This window comes from Oncorhynchus nerka, linkage group LG28 (genome assembly GCF_034236695.1).
Source record: "Oncorhynchus nerka isolate Pitt River linkage group LG28, Oner_Uvic_2.0, whole genome shotgun sequence".
In the NCBI taxonomy this organism is placed as follows: domain Eukaryota; kingdom Metazoa; phylum Chordata; class Actinopteri; order Salmoniformes; family Salmonidae; genus Oncorhynchus; species Oncorhynchus nerka.
The window spans coordinates 17,638,605-17,662,523 of NC_088423.1; the positions used below are offsets into that span (position 1 = coordinate 17,638,605).

The window sequence follows — 23,919 nt, forward strand, 5'->3', positions numbered from 1 at the left end:
CCCCCCAACATTTACATTTACATTTAAGTCATTTAGCAGATGCTCTTATCCAGAGCGACTTACAAATTGGACCCAACCATGTGCTATCCACATCTATCCACCCAAACACTTTTAGATGTGGGATGAACTGTATGCTATCCATCTATCCACCCAAACACTTTTAAATGTGACCCCCCAACCATGTGCTATCCATCTAGCCACCCAAACACCTTTAGATGTGGGCCCCCAACCATGTGCTATCCATCTAGCCACCCAAACACCTTTAGATGTGGGCCCCCAACCATGTGCTATCCATCTATCCACCCAAACACCTTTAGATGTGGCCCCCCAACCATGTGCTATCCATCTAGCCACCCAAACACCTTTAGATGTGGGCCCCCAACCATGTGCTATCCATCTATCCACCCAAACACCTTTAGATGTGGCCCCCCAACCATGTGCTATCCATCTAGCCACCCAAACACCTTTAGATGTGGGCCCCCAACTATGTGCTATCCATCTATCCACCCAAACACTTTTAGATGTGGGATGAACTGTGTGCTATCCATCTATCCACCCAAACAACTTTATATGTGGGATGAACTGTGTGCTATCCATCTATCCACCCAAACACTTTTAGAAGTGGGATGAACTGTGTGCTATCCATCTATCCACCCAAACACTTTTAGAAGTGGGATGAACTGTGTGCTATCCATCTATCCACCCAAACAACTTTATATGTGGGATGAACTGTGTGCTATCCATCTATCCACCCAAACACTTTTAGAAGTGGGATGAACTGTGTGCTATCCATCTATCCACCCAAACACTTTTAGAAGTGGGATGAACTGTGTGCTATCCATCTATCCACCCAAACAACTTTATATGTGGGATGAACTGTGTGCTATCCATCTATCCACCCAAACACTTTTATATGTGGGATGAACTGTGTGCTATCCATCTATCCACCCAAACACTTTTAGAAGTGGGATGAACTATGTGCTATCCATCTATCCACCCAAACACTTTTAGAAGTGGGATGAACTGTGTGCTATCCATCTATCCACCCAAACAACTTTATATGTGGGATGAACTGTGTGCTATCCATCTATCCACCCAAACAACTTTATATGTGGGATGAACTATGTGCTATCCATCTATCCACCCAAACAACTTTATATGTGGGATGAACTATGTGCTATCCATCTATCCACCCAAACAACTTTATATGTGGGATGAACTATGTGCTATCCATCTATCCACCCAAACAACTTTATATGTGGGATGAACTATGTGCTATCCATCTATCCACCCAAACACTTTTATATGTGGGATGAACTGTGTGCTATCCATCTATCCACCCAAACACTTTTAGAAGTGGGATGAACTATGTGCTATCCATCTATCCACCCAAACACTTTTAGAAGTGGGATGAACTGTGTGCTATCCATCTATCCACCCAAACAACTTTATATGTGGGATGAACTGTGTGCTATCCATCTATCCACCCAAACAACTTTATATGTGGGATGAACTATGTGCTATCCATCTATCCACCCAAACAACTTTATATGTGGGATGAACTATGTGCTATCCATCTATCCACCCAAACAACTTTATATGTGGGATGAACTATGTGCTATCCATCTATCCACCCAAACAACTTTATATGTGGGATGAACTATGTGCTATCCATCTATCCACCCAAACACTTTTATATGTGGGATGAACTATGTGCTATCCATCTATCCACCCAAACACTTTTATATGTGGGATGAACTGTGTGCTATCCATCTATCCACCCAAACACTTTTAGAAGTGGGATGAACTATGTGCTATCCATCTATCCACCCAAACACTTTTAGAAGTGGGATGAACTGTGTGCTATCCATCTATCCACCCAAACAACTTTATATGTGGGATGAACTGTGTGCTATCCATCTATCCACCCAAACACTTTTAGAAGTGGGATGAACTATGTGCTATCCATCTATCCACCCAAACACTTTTAGAAGTGGGATGAACTGTGTGCTATCCATCTATCCACCCAAACACTTTTAGAAGTGGGATGAACTATGTGCTATCCATCTATCCACCCAAACACTTTTAGATGTGGGCACCCAACTGTGTGCTATCCATCTATCCACCCAAACACTTTTAGATGTGGGCACCCAACTGTGTGCTATCCTTCTATCCACCCAAACACTTTTAGATGTGGGATGAACTATGTGCTATCCATCTATCCACCCAAACACTTTTAGATGTGGGATGAACTATGTGCTATCCATCTATCCACCCAAACACTTTTATATGTGGGATGAACTATGTGCTATCCATCTATCCACCCAAACACTTTTAGATGTGGGATGAACTATGTGCTATCCATCTATCCACCCAAACAACTTTATATGTGGGATGAACTGTGTGCTATCCATCTATCCACCCAAACACTTTTAGATGTGGGCACCCAACTGTGTGCTATCCATCTATCCACCCAAACACTTTTAGATGTGGGCACCCAGCTGTGTGCTATCCTTCTATCCACCCAAACACCTTTAGATGTGGGCACCCAACTGTGTGCTATCCATCTATACACCCAAACACTTTTAGATGTGACCCCCCAACCATGTGCTATCCATCTAGCCACCCAAACACCTTTAGATGTGGGATGAACTGTATGCTATCCATCTATCCACCCAAACACTTTTAAATGTGACCCCCCAACCATGTGCTATCCATCTAGCCACCCAAACACCTTTAGATGTGGGCCCCCAACCATGTGCTATCCATCTAGCCACCCAAACACCTTTAGATGTGGGCCCCCAACCATGTGCTATCCTTCTATCCACCCAAACACTTTTAGAAGTGGGATGAACTGTGTGCTATCCATCTATCCACCCAAACAACTTTATATGTGGGATGAACTATGTGCTATCCATCTATCCACCCAAACACTTTTATATGTGGGATGAACTATGTGCTATCCATCTATCCACCCAAACACTTTTATATGTGGGATGAACTATGTGCTATCCATCTATCCACCCAAACACTTTTAGATGTGGGATGAACTATGTGCTATCCATCTATCCACCCAAACACTTTTAGATGTGGGATGAACTATGTGCTATCCATCTATCCACCCAAACACTTTTATATGTGGGATGAACTATGTGCTATCCATCTATCCACCCAAACAACTTTATATGTGGGATGAACTGTGTGCTATCCATCTATCCACCCAAACACTTTTAGATGTGGGCACCCAACTGTGTGCTATCCATCTATCCACCCAAACACATTTAGATGTGGGCACCCAACTGTGTGCTATCCTTCTATCCACCCAAACACATTTAGATGTGGGCACCCATCTGTGTGCTATGCTTTTATCCACCCAAACACCTTTAGATGTGGGCACCCAACTGTGTGCTATCCTTCTATCCACCCAAACACATTTAGATGTGGGCACCCAACTGTGTGCTATCCATCTATCCACCCAAACACATTTAGATGTGAGATTAACTGTGTGCTATCCATCTATCCACCCAAACACATTTAGATGTGAGATTAACTGTGTGCTATCCTTCTATCCACCCAAACACTTTTAGAAGTGGGATGAACTGTGTGCTATCCTTCTATCCACCCAAACACCTTTAGATGTGGGCACCCAACTGTGTGCTATCCTTCTATCCACCCAAACACATTTAGATGTGGGCACCCAGCTGTGTGCTATCCTTCTATCCACCCAAACTCATTTAGTTGTGGGCACCCAACTGTGTGCTATCCATCTATCCACCCAAACACATTTAGATGTGGGCACCCAGCTGTGTGCTATCCTTCTATCCACCCAAACACATTTAGATGTGGGCACCCAACTGTGTGCTATCCTTCTATCCACCCAAACACTTTTAGATGTGGGCACCCAACTGTGTGCTATCCTTCTATCCACCCAAACACATTTAGATGTGGGCACCCAGCTGTGTGCTATCCTTCTATCCACCCAAACACATTTAGATGTGGGCACCCATCTGTGTGCTATGCTTTTATCCACCCAAACACCTTTAGATGTGGGCACCCAACTGTGTGCTATCCTTCTATCCACCCAAACACATTTAGATGTGGGCACCCAACTGTGTGCTATCCATCTATCCACCCAAACACATTTAGATGTGAGATTAACTGTGTGCTATCCATCTATCCACCCAAACACATTTAGATGTGAGATTAACTGTGTGCTATCCATCTATCCACCCAAACACTTTTAGATGTGGGATGAACTGGGTGCTATCCATCTATCCACCCTAACACTTTTAGATGTGGGATGAACTATGTGCTATCCTTCTATCCACCCTAACACTTTTAGATGTGGGCCCCCAAACATGTGCTATCCTTCAGTTCACCCAAACACTTTCAGATGTGGGCCCCCAACTGTGTGCTATCCATTTATCCACCCAAACACCTTTAGATGTTGACACCCAACTGTGTGCTATCCATCCAGCCACCCAAACACTTTTAGATGTGGACACCCAACTGTGTGCTATCCATCTATCCACCCAAACACTTTTAGATGTGGGTACCCAACTGTGTGCTATCCTTCTATCCACCCAAACACCTTTAGATGTGGGCACCCAACTGTGTGCTATCCTTCTATCCATCCAAACACCTTTAGATGTGGGCACCCATCTGTGTGCTATCCATCTATCCACCCAAACACTTCTAAACCTTTACATTCTTTACATTCACCCACATTATTTACCAATTCTGTTTCCAATAGGATTCCTTTATGACATGAACATAAAGGGCAATTTTATAATCATAGTAAAATGTGATACAGACTGATCCAAGAGGCACAGAATGACTGAATCATAGAGATTGTACATAGTTAACATTATCTGAGGGATGTTTTCTATACTGGGTGGTTCGAGCCCTGCTAATTGGCTGACAGCCGTGGTATATCATACTGTATACCACATGATGACAAAACATGACTTTTTACTGCTCTAATTAAGTTGGTAACCAGTTTATAATAGCAATAAGGCACCTCGGGGGTTTGTGTCCAGGCACCCCGTGTTGCGTCGTCCTTCCAAGATGTAGTCCCGACACAAATCCAGGGTTGCTACCCAAGCCGATTGCTCGTTCGTTCTATTGGTTCAGTTTCTAGAGACGCGACCCAGTCATTCAGTCTTTTTGTTCTGTTTCTATGGACTTGACCCAGTCGTTTGTTCTAAATGTTCCATTGCATACTGGCTGGCAACGTTCTTATCCCTTGCTTGCTAGCTAGTCAACTACTGCTAACTTACAATCACGTCAAACAGTGCAGCCAGAATAACAACAAAGTAGCTGCATTTGTGTTTGTTTAAGCTGTTTTCTAGAGACATTTATTTGGGTACATGCATAACAATGAGCTACTGAGGCGTGATTTCACTTGGCATAGAAAATGTGCTCACTCGTCCGAACACAGAGGAACTAGCCAACAACACAGCTAACACAATCACTTCAAACTGAAGCTGGAAAAATGGCAAACTAGCTGCACTTTACAGTTTACTTTTCTTTGTATATAACCATCAAACTGATTCACGATTTTGACTGGCTGAGAAACTCTGCCTGTCTGTCTTGTCCCGACTCCCGACACGTTACTATTGGACAGCTGGAGATCGAATTTGAATATTGAAACAATGTTGCAAATTTCGGAGAGATAGACAGCAAGGTTTTACAAATCTCTGCTGTTAAAAACTAAATGTTAGTCTAAAAGAAATGTGAGATAATGCCAAGATGCTTTTTATAGTGGAAATCAAGTTTATAAATTGTGTGGCTGGGCTGATGAGACAGTGGATTGCTCAGCCAGATTTAGCTGGTGGTAACTTGTGGAATAGACACCGGCTGGAATGCGGTTTGAACCAACCAGGATTAGACCCACCCGTTGTATAAATTGGCCATATACCACACCCCCTTGGGCCTTATTGCTTAAATATCTCATCTACCATAGCCAAATGTTCCCATCAGCTCCAAATATCTACTGTATCAACCACACTCCCACTGACATTATCCAACATAAAACATAATTCCCAGCCCTGTGTTGTCTTCCCTCCACTCCTCTCCCAAGTCGCTCCCCCCATACCACTCCCAGTCTTGCCCAGTGCCCGGTTCAGCCCTTGTTTGATGGTGACGGCTGTCTGAGTTAGTGCCAGCCACTGGCCCTCTCATACTGTTCCATCAGCCAGGGGTTGATTCAGCTGGAGCTGGTTCAAGGGTTGCTATCCATTGGTTCTCACGTGGCCATGGTGCTTTTGTCCCAGACTCAGCTCTGGACATTGGCCTCAAAGCCTCTGTATAACCCTTTCATGCTATTTGAGACTTGCCATAATGTGTGATAATATGTATCACACAACTGATACCTGTCCTTCTTGTAGCAGGCACGTCCCCTTCTAAGGAATCCAGAAGCAAGAATCAGAGTGAAGACCGCCATGATGACGGTAAGAGAGTGTGTGTTCTAGTATCATCTTTCTGCATGGATTGCATTTTTGTATGTGTGTAGTAGCATATTTACAGTACAGTTGTTTCTCTCTCTCTCGCTGTGTGTGTGTGTGAGCGAGAGTGCGTGCAAGCGTGTGTGCACGCTTGCTTGCATGCAATCATTCATGGTCAGTATCCCTAATCTCCATCTCTCCCCTGTGCCAAGTTCCTCTCTGTGGAAATGAATACAGGATGAAGCCGGGAGGTTTTATAAAGAATGTTTTCTTTCAGGGGAAACTTATTTAAGAAGCATTATCAGGCTATTCTGCAGTTTCAGGGACTTTGGATGTGTAATACTGAAACAATTATAGGCCTCTCCAATAAGATGGACCAGCGATAATTAGATTCTTACACTGGAGGGCGTCGTAAGGCAATTAGCTTGGCACACCATCCATTTGGCTCCAAGCTTATGGTTGGGGGGGGGGGGGATTTTTAAAAAAGATATCTACTACAGTGATGTTTTCTTTGGGGAAATAATCGCTCTACCGCTACCACTTGATTGTAGTCTAAAGCACACGCATTAGACACACACACACACACACAGACACACACACACACACACACACACACACACACACACACACACACACACACACACACACTCAGATAGCCGCAGAGGCTGGAAAAGATAGATAGCTAGTGAAGCTGCTTCAAGGGCACCAATGCATTGTAATCTAATTGAACAAAACACTGACTAACACCTCCTCAGATCTCGCAAGCACACACACACCCACACACACACGCACGCACACACACACATATACACACACACACACACACACACACACACACATACACACACCCACACACACACGCACGCACACACACACATATACACACACACACACACACACACACACATACACACACACACACCTCCTCACATCTCTCAGGCTTTACTCGTTGTATCACTACCTCTGCCATAATCCATAGCCATAATAATTAAATATGATTCACAAATTCAATCACAGGAATTATGGAGCGTAAGTATTTAGTAATAATCTTTATAAATTCAAATTTATCAGGCCTGCTGGATGCTTAATGGCAGCTAATCCACAGACAAAAGGCCTTGGCACAGTCACTCTAGACATTTTAGAACACGGGAAAGAACAGTCCTTCAGTCAACCTCTTACACACGATCCAGTATTAATTTAAAGACTGTTCTGTGCTGTAAAGGTGTAATTGTATTTAAAGGAAATATTAATTAGTCAAGTTTAATATGATTCTGTGATGTACTGTAAAGGGTGGGTTGATGTACTGGCTCTAATTTAAATGACCTAAACTTCTCATTTGCTCTAGCACAGGAACAGAACCATCGTTTGCCAGTGCTGTGATAAAATATTGTGTAGCTAGCCAGACAGTTTAAGAGGAAGGATACCATACATTTTTTAAATTAACTGCCAATATGCCAACATTCAATTCAAACAATGCGGTCAATCCACCAACATACACGAGCTGAAATCAGTCGATGATAGGATTTACACAATGGGTGGGTCTAATCCTGAATGCTGATTGGTTAAAACCGCATTCGAGCCAGTGACTATTCCACAAGTTACCACCGGGTAAATCTATGACATTAAAATGCCTATTTACACTGTACCATCAGACTTCGCAATCCACTGTCTCATCAGTCCAGCCAGGCAATTTATAAACTTGATCTCCACTATAAAAAGCATCTAGACATGATCTCGATCTATATTATCTGAAGTTGAAGTCGGAAGTTTACAAACACCTTAGCCAAATACATTTAAACTCAGTTTTTCACAATTCCTGACATTTAATCCTAGTAAAAATTCCCTGTTTTAGGTCAGTTAGGATCACCACTTTATTTTAAGAATGTGAAATGTTTGAATAATAGTAGATAGAGTTATTTATTTGAGCTTTAATTTCTTTCATCACATTCCCAGTGGGTCAGAAGTTTACATACACTCAATTAGTATTTGGTAGCATTGCCTTTAAATTGTTTAACTTGGGTCAAATGTTTCGGGCAGGCTTCCACAAGCTTCCCACAATAAGTTAGGTGAATTTTGCCCATTCCTCCTGACAGAGCTGGTGTAACTGAGTCAGGTTTGTAGGCCTCCTTGCTCACACACGCTTTTTAGGTTCTGCCCACAAATGTTCTATAAGATGGAGGTCAGGGCTTTGTGATGGCCACTCAAATGGCCACTCGAACCTTGACTTCGTTGTCCTTAAGCCATTTTGCCACAACTTTGAAAGTATGCTTGGGGTCATTGTCCATTTGGAAGACCCATTTGCGACCAAGCTTTAACTTCCTGACTGATGTCTTGAGATGTTGCTTCAATATATCCACATCATTTTCCATCTTCATGATGCCATCTATTTTGTGAAGTGCACCAGTCCCTCCTGCAGCAAAACACTACCCCCGTGCTTCACAGTTGGGATGGTGTTCTTCGGCTTGCAAGCATCCCCCTTTTTCCTCCAAACATAACGATGGTCATTATGGCCAAACAGTTCTATTTTGTTTCATCAGACCAGAGGGCATTTCTCCAAAAAGTACGATCTTAGTCTCCATGTCCAGTTGCAAACCGTAGTCTGGCTTTTTATGGCGATTTTGGAGTAGTGGCTTCTTCCTTGTTAAGCGGCCTTTCAGGTTATGTCAATATAGGACTTGTTTCACTGTGGATATAGATACTTTTGTACCTGTTTCCTCCCGCATCTTCACAAGGTCCTTTGCTGTTGTTTTGGGATTGATTTGCACTTTTTTCACTAAAGTACATTCATTTCTAGGAGACAGAACGCATCTCCTTCCTGAACGGTATGACGGCTGCGTGGTCCCATGGTGTTTATACTTGAGTACTATTGTTTGTACAGATGAACGTGGTACCTTCAGGCGTTTGGAAATTTCTCCCAAGGATGAACCAGACTTGTGGAGGTCTACCATTTATTTCTGAGGTCTTGGCTGATTTCTTTTGATTTCCCATGATGTCAAGCAAAGAGGCACTGAGTTTGAAGGTAGGCATTGAAATACATCCACAGGTACACCTCCAATTGACTCAAATCAGAAGCTTCTAAAGCCATGACATCATTTTCTGGAATTTTCCAAACTGTTTAAAGGCACAGTCAACTTAATGTATGTAAACTTCTGACCCACTGGAATTGTGATACAGTGAATTATAAGTGAAATAATCTGTCTGTAAACAATTGTTGGAAAAATTACTTGTGACATGCACAATGTAGATGCCCTAAACGCCAAAACTATAGTTTGTTGACAAGAAAAACAAGTTTTAATGACTCCAACCTAAGTGTATGTAAACTTCCGACTTCAACTGTATGTGTTCTGACGAGTGGGCACATTTCATGCCAGGCGAAATCGCGCCTCATTAGCTCATTATTATGGATGTTTCCAAAAAAATGTCACTAGAAAACAGCTTTAAAAAATGCAAATGCGGCTATTTTGCTGTTATTCTGGCTGCACTTTTCAAATCAAATTTTATTGGTCACATACACATGGTTAGCAGATGTTAATGCGAGTGTAGCTAAATGCTTGTGCTTCTAGTTCCGACAGCGCAGTAATATCTAAAAAGTAATCTAACAATTCCCCAACAACTACCTAATACACACAAATCTGAAGGGATGGAATAAGAATATGTACATTTAAATATATGGATGAGTGATGACCCAGCAGCTTAGGCCAGGTGCAATAGATGGTAAAAGGTAAAGTATATACATATGAGATGAATAATGTAAGATATGTTAACATTATTAAAGTGACATTGTTTAAAGTGACTTGTGATCCATTTATTAAAGTAGCCAGTGATGTAAGTCTCAGAGAGGCTGCTGCCTACATAGAGTTAGTGATTGCTGTTTAGCAGTCTGATGGACTTGAGATAGAAGCTGTTTTTCAGTCTCTCGGTCCCAGCTTTGATGCACCTGTACTGACCTCGCCTTCTGGATGGTAGCGGGGTGAACAGGCAGTGGCTCGGGTGGTTGTTGTCCTTGATGATATTTTTGGCCTTCCTGTGACATCAGGTGCTGTAGGTGTCTTGGAGGACAGGTAGTTTGCCCCGGTGATGCGTTGTGCAGACCGCGCCACCCTCTGGAGAGCCTTGTGGTTGAGGGCGGTGCAGTTGCCATATCAGGCATTGATACAGCCTGACAAGATGCTCTCAATTGTGCATCTGTAAAAGTTTGTCAGGATTTTAGGTGACAAGACAAATTTCTTCAGCCTCCTGAGGTTGAAGAGGCGCCTTCTTCACCACACTGTCTGTGTGGGTGGAACATTTCAGTTTGTCTCTGATATGTACACAGAGGAACTTAAAACTTTCCACCTTCTCCACTGCTGTCCCTTCGATGTGGATAGGGGGGTGCTCCCTCTGCTGACTGAACAACTGGGACGTGTCTCTAGCAAGCAAACCGATAGAACAAACGACCAGCCGGCTTGGGTAGCAACCCTTGATAATAAATTAATCATAAGAAAGTGTTTAATGAAAATATGTCAATCAATATTTGAATATATTGGTAACCCGTTGTATAAAAGTAATAATGCCCTCAAAGCCGGTGTTTGGACGATATATTGGCACGGTTTGCCAACACCCATGCCACTATATCCTCTAAACACCGGCTTTGAGGGCATTATCACTTAATTAGAACAAGTTATAAATGCAAAAGTATACTGATATTGTATCGTATAATAGCACTCACAGCTTTCCAAGAAAACTAAAATTGAGGCATTTATGGTCTGTTTACAGGCTATTTTACAGAAAATGTGCATAAAATCTATATAAACTGTATTTAGAATTATATGACAAGATTAAATTCAACCACACCTTGGTTTCATCACAAAACCGGAGAGCAACCTCTGTCTGGTGAAGTCCACAAAGCATATTGCATGCTACAAGCAAATTAATGTTGCCGATATTTTTGGACTACTAAACAACTATTGATTTTAGAACCACAGAGACCGCAAGTCACAAAGAAACCAGGAGCTGCCGCCACTATTCCAGCACCATTCAACTTCAACATGTCAACATCATCAAATCACCTCTGCTTAGTCTAATACAGTGACAACTAAAAGATATCAAAAACAATTTAGTCCAATCAATGTCAGCTTCTGTGTGTGTGTGTGTGTGTGTGTGTGTGTGTGTGAGTGTGTGAGTGAGTGAGTGAGTGAGTGAGTGAGTGAGTGAGTGAGTGAGAAAGAGAAACGCCAATACCATCCTCCTCTCGTTCATATTGATGAAACGGTCTATGACTCCGTCATACAGTACATACTTTTGTGTTTTGTTGTCCTAGGCTACTTGGCTAAAAATCTTGCTCGCTAGCCAAACTTCCTTTCATGGGCAACATTAGCTAGTTAACATTAGCCTTCTACATCTAGCTGCATATTTCATTTCATCCTCAGGCCAAGGGCACAATGTATGAATTTATTGTTGGATCCATATCGCAGTTCTAATCATTGGCCAGTACAGAGAAGTAAAATGATAAGTCCAAATCTCCATCCATGGCTAATTTAGGAAAGGACCAATTTTAGCTAGCTAGCGACCGGAGGTCAACAACACCACGAGATGCAACAATTCAAGATGTTTCTGTCAGTGACGTATTGCTCTCGATGTGATGTGATTGGAGTGAAGCTAAATCCAAACTGGCTTCCCTTAACACTTTTTTTTTTTTTTTTTTTTGGTGTTTCAGGACCATTCACAGTTGAGCTCACTCAGTTTAGCTGAATGCTGATTGGCTATTATTTTATACTTTGTTATCAAGGGAGTCCAAATGCTCGCTGGCTTCCCTTGCATTCAATGCTACGGGCGGCAACAATGTCATACTCTTTTTGACCGAACAGCATCAAATAGTTGGCCTACACATACATAGGGTGGCTGTTTTGCTCGTTCGGATGCTTTCTCCGTTGGAGATACATTCAGCCTCTTACGAATTGAAGGGAAATTATGAAACACAGAGAGACAAAAGATACATGATTTTATATGGATTTTGTATATTTCTTGTTACATTTTCGGGGGAAGCCTGGCTTCCCTTGGATCCATGAATACAAGCCACTGATTGTAGGGCAGTACATGTGCATTGAACAACACAGCAGCTTGTCGGCATATTTTGTTATTTCTGTATAACAAAACATTTACGACGAAGTTGGCTCTTTTATACTGGGGGTAAATGTTTTCTTCAATATGTGGGCGTGGTCGAGGGGGAATTCCTTATTATTACGTGAATATTGACTCTCAATATTCCTTCCATTTAGACTTTGGATTTCTTCCTGACAACAACGGCTGCCATTTTCACCCCATTATGGAACTTTGAGGGTTTATGACACAGCCCGTCTAGTAATTAAATAGGATCTCTATGGTTACAACCCATTTCGAGGCTATATAGAACCCTTTTTAAGGTTCTTTATAGAACCATTATGGAGAATGGTTCTATAAAGAACCTTACTCAATATCAAAGGTTATTATTAGATACTTTTGAAGAACCATCTTTTTTTTTTTAATTCTGGTCAGCCATATTATATCCCAAAAATTCCTTAGGTGTTCTTATTGTGTTCATGGACAAGTTAAATCAGGTGTACCAGCCCTGCAACAGCGGGGGCTCCCTGAGGAGAGAATTGAGAACCACTGATTTAGTCAGCTTTTCTCAATTGACACAAGTCACCATAAATGTTCATAGTAATATCACAGATAGACCAATGAGACCGATATTTCACCGAATGTATAAATATGACGCATCCGCTTGGTGGATGGTAGTGAGAGGAAGTCCAGAGGCCGGCAGTGGAAGAAGATTTTGGCCTACATTCTGCAAATTTTCTCATCGCTGAAACATTTGATCTCAATACAGTTTTCTGTTCCCAAAACTAGAGTCTGGTATGAACAGAGTGGACAATTTTTTGTAAACTTTAGCCTTTGCCAAAGTTGTAAAAAATCGCGTTGTTTAGGAGTACAAAGGCGAATTGAGTTATTGCACGTGCACTTCACAGAGTAGGCATTCCCTAATGTTTCCATTGCAGATGTATGCTAGAATCGTTAGCTCGTGCGTGGCTCTGCCCATCTCCTTGCTTGTTCTCCCCACTGTGACTCATCTGTTCCCATTGGAAACGACAGGCTGTGGTCTATCTTGGTTTAGTTATACAAATCTTTGGTAATATTTAACCTCTTAAGTCGACCCTCTACTTTTTTGAACATTCTGTTAAAAATCGCGCAACATTTCAGCGCCCTGCTACTCATGCCAGGAATATAGTATATGCATTTGCTTAGTCTGTGTGGATAGAAAACACTCAGACGTTTAAAAAACTGGTTAAATCACTGCTGTGGCTTTACCAGAACGGCATTTACATCGAAAAGCACAGGAAAAACTGATCACTGAAAATGGGAAAATATATCCATGCGCTACTTGAACCCATTGATAAAGGTGAACCACAATTAATTGACTGAGGTTGCAGTACCTACAGCTTCCACACGGTGTCTAGAGTCTTGTCATTTCCCTTCGAGTTTTTTCTTGGTCAAACACATGCAGGACACCGTATCTCCTCCGGTCTAGGACCGGATATTTTCGTTGAGTTTCTAGCCGGACATTTTTCCAGACGGACAGCTAATGATCTTTACATCGCCTCCTGATGAATTTTATCGCTTATTAACGTTTACTAATACCTAAAGTTGCATTACAAACGTATTTCAAGTGTTTTGTGAAAGTTTATCGTCGACTTTTTGAATTTTAAAAAATGACGTTACGTTTTGAAACAATGTTTTTTCGTTTATCACACAGTCTACATATAACGATATCTAGGCTTTATATGGACCGATTTAATCGAAATAAAGACCCAAATAGTGTTTATGGGACATCTAGGAGTGCCAACAAAGAAGATGGTGAAAGGTAATGAATGTTTTCTATTTTATTGTGCGGTTTGTGTAACGCCGAAATGCTAATTATTTTGTTTACGTCCCCTGTGGGTCTTTTGGGGTGTTGCATGCTATCAGATAATAGCTTCTCATGCTTTCGCCGAAAAGCATTTTAAAAATCTGACTTGTTGCCTGGATTCACAACGAGTGTAGCTTTAATTCGATACCCTGCATGTGTATTTTAATGAACTTTTGAGTTTTAACTAATACTATTAGCATTTAGCGTAGCGCATTTGCATTTCCAGAGCTCTAGTTGGGACGCAAGCGTCCCGAGTAGAAGCAACAGGTTAACGTGTACGTCTTATTCTTCTTTGGTATTTTGGCAGTCCGCAAACAAATGTTGAAGGTGCATGCTGCCACCTAGTGTATTGGCTGTGTATCAGCCTACTATTCTGTAGTATGACTTCATTACACTTTGTGAAAAAGTTGCCCTACAAACTAACACTACATCCATTAAAACCCAATCACTATTCCACTACTTTGGCCCTATCTAATCCCACAACTGGCCAGCAGCCTGGTAGGACGGGACACTGTTGTTCAAACACCTTGTAACTCTGCTGCAGTAAAATCTCGTACACCCAAGTACTTCTCTGCATCTGCCACCACAACATCTATCCTCTGTGATTTATGTTCCATTCCTGCGGTAAAGTTGTCCAGGAACGCTAAAAAACCAACCTTACTGAAGCACATGTTATTCCTATCACTCTCTATTGACCTCAGCCTACTTACAGGAATCCCCTTACGACCTCATCTTCCTCTACCACTCTCTATGAAGTGGCCATATATACAGTATATATTTTTAATACAGTCTAGCTAAAAAATAAGTGAAAATGTACAAATTATCCAATGGATTATGATAATTCTCAGGGAAAAAAAGTGGAGGTGCCAAACATAAGTTTGTACCCCCTAATTGTAATTTGCTCCATGGCTAAAGGGGAGACAAGGCTGTTTGGCACATCTCAGTCATGAAGAGGAAAAGCTTTGGAGCTGTTTCTGATTAATAAACAATGCCATGTTGGTGCTTAGTAACATTCAAATAAAACTAAGTCCAGAAAATAATTTGTATGTCATATCATAGGAAAATACACTGTAATCACACGGATTTGCATGAAGTGAGCAGTTCAGATTTGTCACTTCAAGCCCAAATATTTCATACTTTGACTAAAACGATGGCTTATTGACTTAAAATCATTGTGCAACAATCAGGGGTAAGCTCTGGTCATCGTCTTTCAGCACGAAAAAGTAGAAGAGAGAGAAGGAGAGTGAGAGCGAGAGAGACAAACACAACAGAATGTTCCTCTGACCGGAATATCAGCTGTTATTTTCTGATAGTTTTCCCACAATTCTTCATGTTGAATCTGCGAAAATGACCAGCGTTCGCTGGCATACAGCAGGTTGTCGCTACAACACAACTCTGATGACAGCAAGTGATAGAAGACCCATGCGGAATTCTTTAGGGCTCCCACCCAGCCTACTAGAGACAGCATCAGAGACTTGGTCTTCACTCCGGTACACGATCTACACGCGCAGCCTGATTCCGTGAGTGCGTCCCAAATGGCACCCTATTCCCTAAATAGTGCACTACCTAAATAGTGGGCTATGCACTCGTTATTGTTATTTTATTGTGTTACTTTTTATTATTTTTTACTTTAGTTTATTTGGTAAATATTGTCTTAACTCTTCTTTAACTGCACTGGTTAAGGGCTTGTAAGTAAGTATTTCAGTAAGTATTTCACGGTAAGGTCTACATTTGTTGTATTTGGCGCATGTGACAAATAAAGTTTGATTTGATTTGCACTACATAGGAAATAGGGTGATATTTGGGTCGCAGCCCCTAATTCTCTGTCTCATAGGGGGACTAATGTACAATCCTCCTGATGTGCTGTGATGACCTGCTTTGTGATGTAATTGTCATAAAATCCAAGAACAGGATACAGAGAAAGAGAGAGAGAGGGAGAAAAAGATTGAAAGAGAGAGGGAGACAGAGAACGATGGAGGAGGAGAGCGGGCAGGAGGGAGTGAGAGGGGGGAGAGGCTGTGAATGAGAAAGACAGAAAGAGAGGTGAGAGTGGCTGAGTGGAAGAGCGAGGCAACTGAGAAAGACACTTTAACCAGAGGCTTGATAAAGAGACAACGTCACAGGCCAGTTGGCATGCAGCAGTATCACTCTTCTTTCTCTATTATACAGTATAGAGAAATGATCAGATGTCACAAGACAGAGCTGGAGCAGGACACACAGCCAAAGTTCAATCCCCTAACTGTTTCCTTAGCACACAGCAGAATAAATGAGTGAAAGGGAAAATGAGATAGACGGATGAGAGGGAGGGAGAAGATAGGTCGTCATTGTAAATAATCATTTGTTCTTAATTGACTTACCTGTATAAATAAAGGTGAAATAAAAATATGCAAAAAATAGAGTGAAAGATGAGTGAAAGATGACAGGAGTTGGTTTAAGTGATGCAGAAGGATACTAAGTAGAACCAGATAACGTTCTTCATTTTATCCCCGTAGGGGAACCCTTTATCTAGTGTTCTCCCAAAACCCTTTATGTAGGGTTCTTCATAGAACCCCCTGTATATGGTTATACCTTAAATTATTTATGACAATACATTATTACATATATATCATAAGACCTTTCTTTCAGGGCCTAGTTATACCATAGCACAGTGGTGTTAGGAAACTACAGGTTACAGGCCACATCAGGCCTGCAAGTCACATTATGCTGGCTGGCAAAGTGAATCCAGCCACATATTCAACAGTTTAGTTAGATTTTTTCAGAATGACTTCCAGTGTTAGGATCATTGTGAGGAGACTACCTAAGCCATTTAAACTGGAACAACCATTTCAGTATCTGATGCAAAAAAATGATTAGATTAGTTTAGAAACATTTGTCATTTATTTTTGTGTAGCATAAGATTAATCAATCAATCAATGTAAATGCAAAAACACAAATATTAAAAACAATTCTAAAAATCTACCTGCAGTATAGCATGCTGAGTAATGGTAATGATTATGGTAAACATTTGCCTAACTAGCCTAACTTCTTGACAACTCATCTGAAACATTTTTATAAATCAAGGTTAAAATATTGCTGTGTGCGCTCCGCATTTTCCTCAAATGGTCACCTCATTCAGATAAAGATGAAATGTACCTTATTTATTGTGTCATATTCCTCCTGCTGGCTGGCTGAGGATCACTCCAGGCTGTCAGTTGTCACTTCACTTTTCAGAGCGTGGGGGAGTGTGAGGCCACGGCAAAGATGCATGATGACTGCAGTGTGATTGGTCAATAATCTAACACATCTAGGGTGTGTTGTGTGGTTGTCAGCTATTAACTCATTCATTGCAGGAATTGACACATCATGTGTTGGAAAATGTTGTCAACACAGTGTTTAAAGTAACACAACATGTGCCATCCCTAATTAGACGCAGGGATGTATTCAAAAATAACACTTTGTTTCTAAGAGTGTACATTTTTCCTCAATAGTCAGAGCTAGTAGGAACAAATACATGTATTACTTTTAATGTGGGGAGAGAATTCAATTGAGAGGATGTATTTATGCCACATACACTCACACACACTCACTCACTCACTCACTCACTCACTCACTCACTCACTCACTCACTCACTCACTCACTCACTCACTCACTCACTCACTCACTCACTCACTCACTCACTCACACACACACACACACACACACACACACACACACACACACACACACACACACACACACACACACACACACACACACACACACTCACTCACTCACTCACTCACTCACTCACACACACACGTATTCCCTTACCAGTACAGTATAGGCAGCTACTGTAGCCAGTAGCCTGTTTGCCCTTACATAGACAGGCTTCCCTCTGTGTTCAAACAAGCTCAGTGCAGGCATGGAGAATCAATGGCTTTTCCCCCTATGACGTCTGGCTTTCCCAGCACGCCGCGCAGTGACGCACACACCCACACCTTGCACACCCGTCACATATAACGACAGCTGTTGGTCGTAGCGCTCTGAAGCACTTTCTATTTGGCCAATTTCTCAGTGTGTTTTTCACCCATGATTTGTCCGACGCTAAAGGTTGACTGGAAAGAAGAGCAGACAGAGAGACAGTGTTTGTGGCAGAGAGTCATGGGTGAAGGGAGTGTCGGAGGGAGATGTGGATAGGTGTGTGTTGGAAGGGGTGTAGTTTGTTGCTGTAGGCAGCTATCTCACTGTAAAGGTTTAATATTCTACACACATCCTAATGCCTCTCACACAAACCCAGCAGAAACCCCCAACTGGAAGTGCATCAGTCTCTCCTCAACATTAGAGAGTAAAGTGGTGTTATGTACTGATGCTGAAAGCTAAGTCACTCAGGTGGATTCATCCATTTGTAGACCCTTCTGTGACACACACATGCTAAGGACCTAGCGAGCACACACAGAGACTATTTATAGCTAGAGTTCCACAACAGTAGATATTGAATATGATTACTCCACAGGCCTTAGCTAGTCTCCCGATTAACTCCCTGCCTATGTATCTGCATCCTGCTGCTTGCTGATGGTCCTACATGAGCATATTAGGGGCACATTCTTAACAATATACAAGCAGTCCTATGAGCCTCTCATCCCTAGCAGTACTGTACGTCCAAACCACTGACATACACTACCATTCAAAAGTTTGGGTTCACATAGAAATGTCCTTGTTTTTTAATGAAAAGCACCAAACAAATGTCCATTCTGTTACGACTTCTATAAATGGTGCGGTGGAGGAGTCAAACGCAGAGAGCAGGTAATATCGTACGTGAATCTATTTATTCCAACGACAGCGGAGACATGGACATGCCAACACTAGGGCGCATGAAACCACCCGTCCAAAATACACAGGACTAAAACTGTCCGGAAAATAACGAGGTAACACTTATACACCAACACCAAAATAATAGAGAACAAGCCCGCACAAATACCCAGCGGGCCTAGTGCCCTTAAATAGCCTATAAACAACACTAACTCAAAACAGGTGTACCCAATTAAACCCAATAAACAGAAACAAAAGGAAAGGGAATCGATGGCAGCTAATAGGCCGGCGACGACGACCGCCGAGCGCCGCCCAAACAGGAAGAGGCACCATCTTCGGCGGGATTCGTGACACATTCAAATGACATCAAATTGATCAGAAATACAGTGTAGGCATTGTTAATGTTGTAAATGACTATTGTAGCTGGAAACGGCTGATTTTAATGGAATATCTACATAGCGTACAGAGGCCCATTATCAGCAACCATCACTCCTGTGTTCCAATGGCACGTTGTGTTAGCTAATCCAAGTTAATAATTTTAAAAGGCTAATTGATCATTAGAAAACCCTTTTGCAATCATGTTAGCACAGCTGAAAACTGTTGTACTGATTAAAGAAGCAATAAAACTAGTTAGACTAGTTGAGTATCTGGAGCATAAGCATTCGTGTGTTCGATTACAGGCTCAAAATGGTCAGAAACACAGCACTTTCTTTTGAAACTCGTCAGTCTATTCATGTTCTGAGAAATGAAGGCTATTCCATGCGAGAAATTGGCAAGAAACTGAAGATCTCGTACAACGCTGTGTACTACTCCCTTCACAGAACAGAGCAAACTGGCTCTAACCAGAATAGAAAGAGGAGTGGGAGGCCCCAGTGCACAACTGAGCAAGAGTACAAGTACATTAGAGTGTCTAGTTTGAAAAACAGACACCTCACAAGTCCTCAACTGGCAGCTTCATTAAATAGTACCCGTAAAACACCAGTCTCAACGTCAACAGCGAAGAGGCAACTCCGGGATGCTGGCCATCTAGGTAGAGTTCCTCTGTCCAGGGTTTTGTGTTCTTTTGCCCATCTTAATATTTTATTTTTATTGGCCAGTCTGAGATATGGCTTTTTCTTTGCATCTTAAATAGTACCCGTCTCAACGTCAACAGTGAAGAGGCGACTCCGGAATGCTGGCCTTCTAGGCAGAGTTGTAAAGAAAAAGCCATAGACTGACGAGTGTCAGAAAAAAGTGCTTTGTTTCTGACCATTTGAGCCTGTAATCGAACCCACAAATGCTGATGCTCCAGATACTCAACTAATCTAAAGAAGGCCAGTTTTATTGCTTCTTTAATCAGGACAACAGTTTTCAGCTGTGCTAACATAATTGCAAAAGGGTTTTCTAATTATCAATTAGCCTGTTTAACTTGGATTAGCTAACACAACGTGGCATTGGAACACAGGAGTGATGGTTGCTGATAATGGGCCTCTGTACGCCTATGTAGATATTCCATTAAAAGTAATTTACAACATTAACAATGTCTACACTGTATTTCTGATCAATTTGATGTTATTTTAATGGTCAAAACATTTGCTTTTCTTTAAAAAACAGAGCATTTCTAAGTGACCCCAAACTTTTGAACGGTAGTGTATATACATACTGTCCTATGAGACTCTCATTCCTAGTGGTACTGTACGTCCAAACCACTGACATATATACATACTGTCCTATGAGTATGTTGTAAATCAGAAGTGAACTAGAATGAAGTGCAGAACCTCCTACTAAACCCTTCATCCAGATACACACTGAATGCAGTAGGTACAGACTCAAACATTTGTTTCAAAAAGCATACAACATTTTTGAATTTTGTAAATTATTTTGTCTGCACAGGGGAATCATATCCCTCATCCTTTACTTTAAATAAGATGCGGAGGACGAGTCTCGGTGTTGCTTTGTCCTATTAGTGACACACAGACAACACACACAAACGCACACACACAACAAACATGCACACACACACCTTCCCTGCTCCTATTGTGTAGAATGCTATTTTAGAATCTATTTTCATCAATAGCTCAACATTCTACAGTAAGAGTTATTTCACCTGCGTATTGCATTGGGAGGAAACAATGTGACAATACTGCCCCCTGCAGGAGAAAGCTAATAACTGTAAGATACAGTGGTGTCACTACAATGTGGTGGGTTATAATAGGGTCCGTGCTATCTGAGACCCTTGGGAAATCCCTACCCCATTGAAGTTGACAATTAAAATGGTTAGGGTTAGGGTTAGAGTCACTTAAGGGTTACGGTTATGGTTAAGGTAAGGGTTAAGTTTATGGTTTAGGGTGGGACCACAGGAGATTGGTGGCACCTTAATTGGGGAGGACAGGCTTGTGGTAATGGCTGAAGTGGAATTAGTGGAATGGTATCAAAAACATCAAACACATGGTTTCCATGTGTTTGATGCCATTCCTTTGACTCCTTTCCAGCCATTATTATGAGTCGTCCTCCCCTCAGTAGCCTCCACTGGTATGGACATCCGAAGGATCCAGGATAGCACAAACCTTTAGTAATAGTGATCCTTGTGATATCACACACGGAATATGTTCTAAATTCTATATAGTGCACCGCATTTGAACAGGGCCCATAGGGCTCTGGTCAAAAGTAGTGCACTATATAGGGAATAGGGTTCTGCCCCTGAACAGGCAGTTAACCCACTGTTCCTAGGCCGTCATTGAAAATAAGAATTTGTTCTTAACTGACTTGCCTAGTTAAATAAAGGTTTACCCATGAATTAAATTTTGTGATCATGTTAGATAGGTGGTCCTATTTGGCTCAGATGGTAGAGCATGGCGCATTGCAATGCAAAGATTATGAGTGATTCCTGCTGGGGCCACCCATATGAAAATGTAAGCTAGCTGGCCTGTAGGTTGCTTTGGATAAAAGTGTCTGCTAAATGGCTTATTTATTTATACGGAACACAAATATAAACGCAGCATGTAAAGTGTTGGTCCCATGTTTCATGAGCTGAAATAAAAGATCCCAGAAATGTTCCATAGGCACAAAAAGCTTATTTCTCAAATTTTGTGCACAAATTTGTTTAGAGAGCATTCCTTCTTTGACAAGATAATCCATCCATCTGACAGGTGTGGTGTATCAAGAAGTTGATTAAACAGCATGATCATTACACAGGTGCACCTTGTGCTGGGGACAATAAAAGGCCACTCTAAAATGTGCCGTTTAGTCACACAACACAATGCCACAGATGTCTCAAGTTTTGAGTGAGCGTGCAATTGGCATGCTGACTGCAGGAATGTCCAGTAGACCAAGTGAAACCATGCCAGCCCAGTACCTCCACATCCGGCTTCTTCACCTGGGGGATCGTCTGAGACCAGCTGATGAAACTGAGTATTTATGTCTGTAATAAAGTCCTTTTGTGGGGAAAACAAATTCTGATTGGCTGGGCCTGGCTCCCCAGTAGATGGGCCTGGCTCCTCAGTGGCTGGGCCTTGCTCCCCAGTAGATGGGCCTGGCTCCTCAGTGGCTGGGCCTTGCTCCCCAGTAGATGGGCCTGGCTCCTCAGTGGCTGGGCCTATGCACTACCAGGCCCACCATGGCTGCACACCCTGCCCAGTCATGTGAAGTCCATAGATTCAGGTCTAAGGAATTATATGAACTGTTAACTCACAACAATTTCAAAGATTTGACTATGTTGTGTTTACATATTTGTTCAGTATAGATAGACACAGCATTGTTGGAAAAACAAATACATCTCCACCTGATGTGACAAGACAGACAAGACAATATATAACTATACTATCTTAGGCTGCATACAGTGCATTGCAAAATTATTCAACCCCCTTGGCGTTTTTCCTATTTTGTTGCATTACAACCTGTAATTTAAATGGATTCTTATTTGGACTCAATGTAATGGACATACACAAAATAGTCCAAATTGGTGATGTAAAATTTAAAAAATTACTTGTTTAAAAAAATTCAAGAAATACAAAAGGGAAAAGTGGTGCGTGTTTATGTATTCACCCCCTTTGTTATGAAGCCTCTAAATAATATCTGGTGCAACCAATTACCTTCAGAAGTCACATAATTAGTTAGTTTGCACACAGGGGGACTTTATTTAAGTGCCACAGGATCTGTCACATGATCTCAGTATATATACACCTGTTCTGAAAGTCCCCAGCGTCTGCGAAACCACAAAGCAAGGGGAAACACAAAGCAAGCGGGACCATGAAGACCAAGGAGCTCTCCAAACAGGTCAGGGACAAAGTTGTGGAGAAGTACAGATCAGGGTTGGGTTATAAAAAATATCTGAAACTTTGAACATACAATGGAGCATCATTAAATCCATTATTAAAAAATGGAAAGAGTTTGGCACCACAACAAACCTGCAAAGAGAGGGCGGGGTGCATAGTTATGCACACTCAAGTTTTCTGGGGGTTTTTTGGTCTTATTTCTTGTTAGTTTCACCAAAAAATATATTTTGCATCTTCAAAGTGGTAGGCATGTTGTGTAAATCAAATGATACAAACCCCCAAAATATCTATTTTAATTTCAGGTTGTAATGCATCAAAATAGGAAAAATGCCAAGGGGGTGAATACTTTCGCAAGCCACTGTATATAAGGCCATGATTCTCATTTAAATAGAATGCCAATCATGATTACTGGGAAGGATTGCTGTTGCTGTGTGTTTGTGAGTGTTTGTGCGTGCGTGTGTGTGTGTGTGTGTGTTTGTGAGTGTTTGTGCGTGCGTGTGTGTGTGTGTGTGTGTTTGTGAGTGTTTG

The 23,919-nt window shown here is 41.7% G+C and overlaps 1 protein-coding gene across 1 annotated transcript in view; it reads left to right on the forward strand.

Annotated features, from left to right (window-relative positions):
• macrod2 (mono-ADP ribosylhydrolase 2) overlaps positions 1 to 23,919 on the forward strand; it is a 1,232,546-nt gene that overhangs the window by 1,145,244 nt on the left and 63,383 nt on the right. The window contains exon 11 of the mRNA XM_029640037.2: positions 6,390 to 6,452. Within this exon, the coding sequence (XP_029495897.1) occupies positions 6,390 to 6,452 (63 nt within the window). The remainder of the gene's footprint in view (positions 1 to 6,389; positions 6,453 to 23,919) is intronic.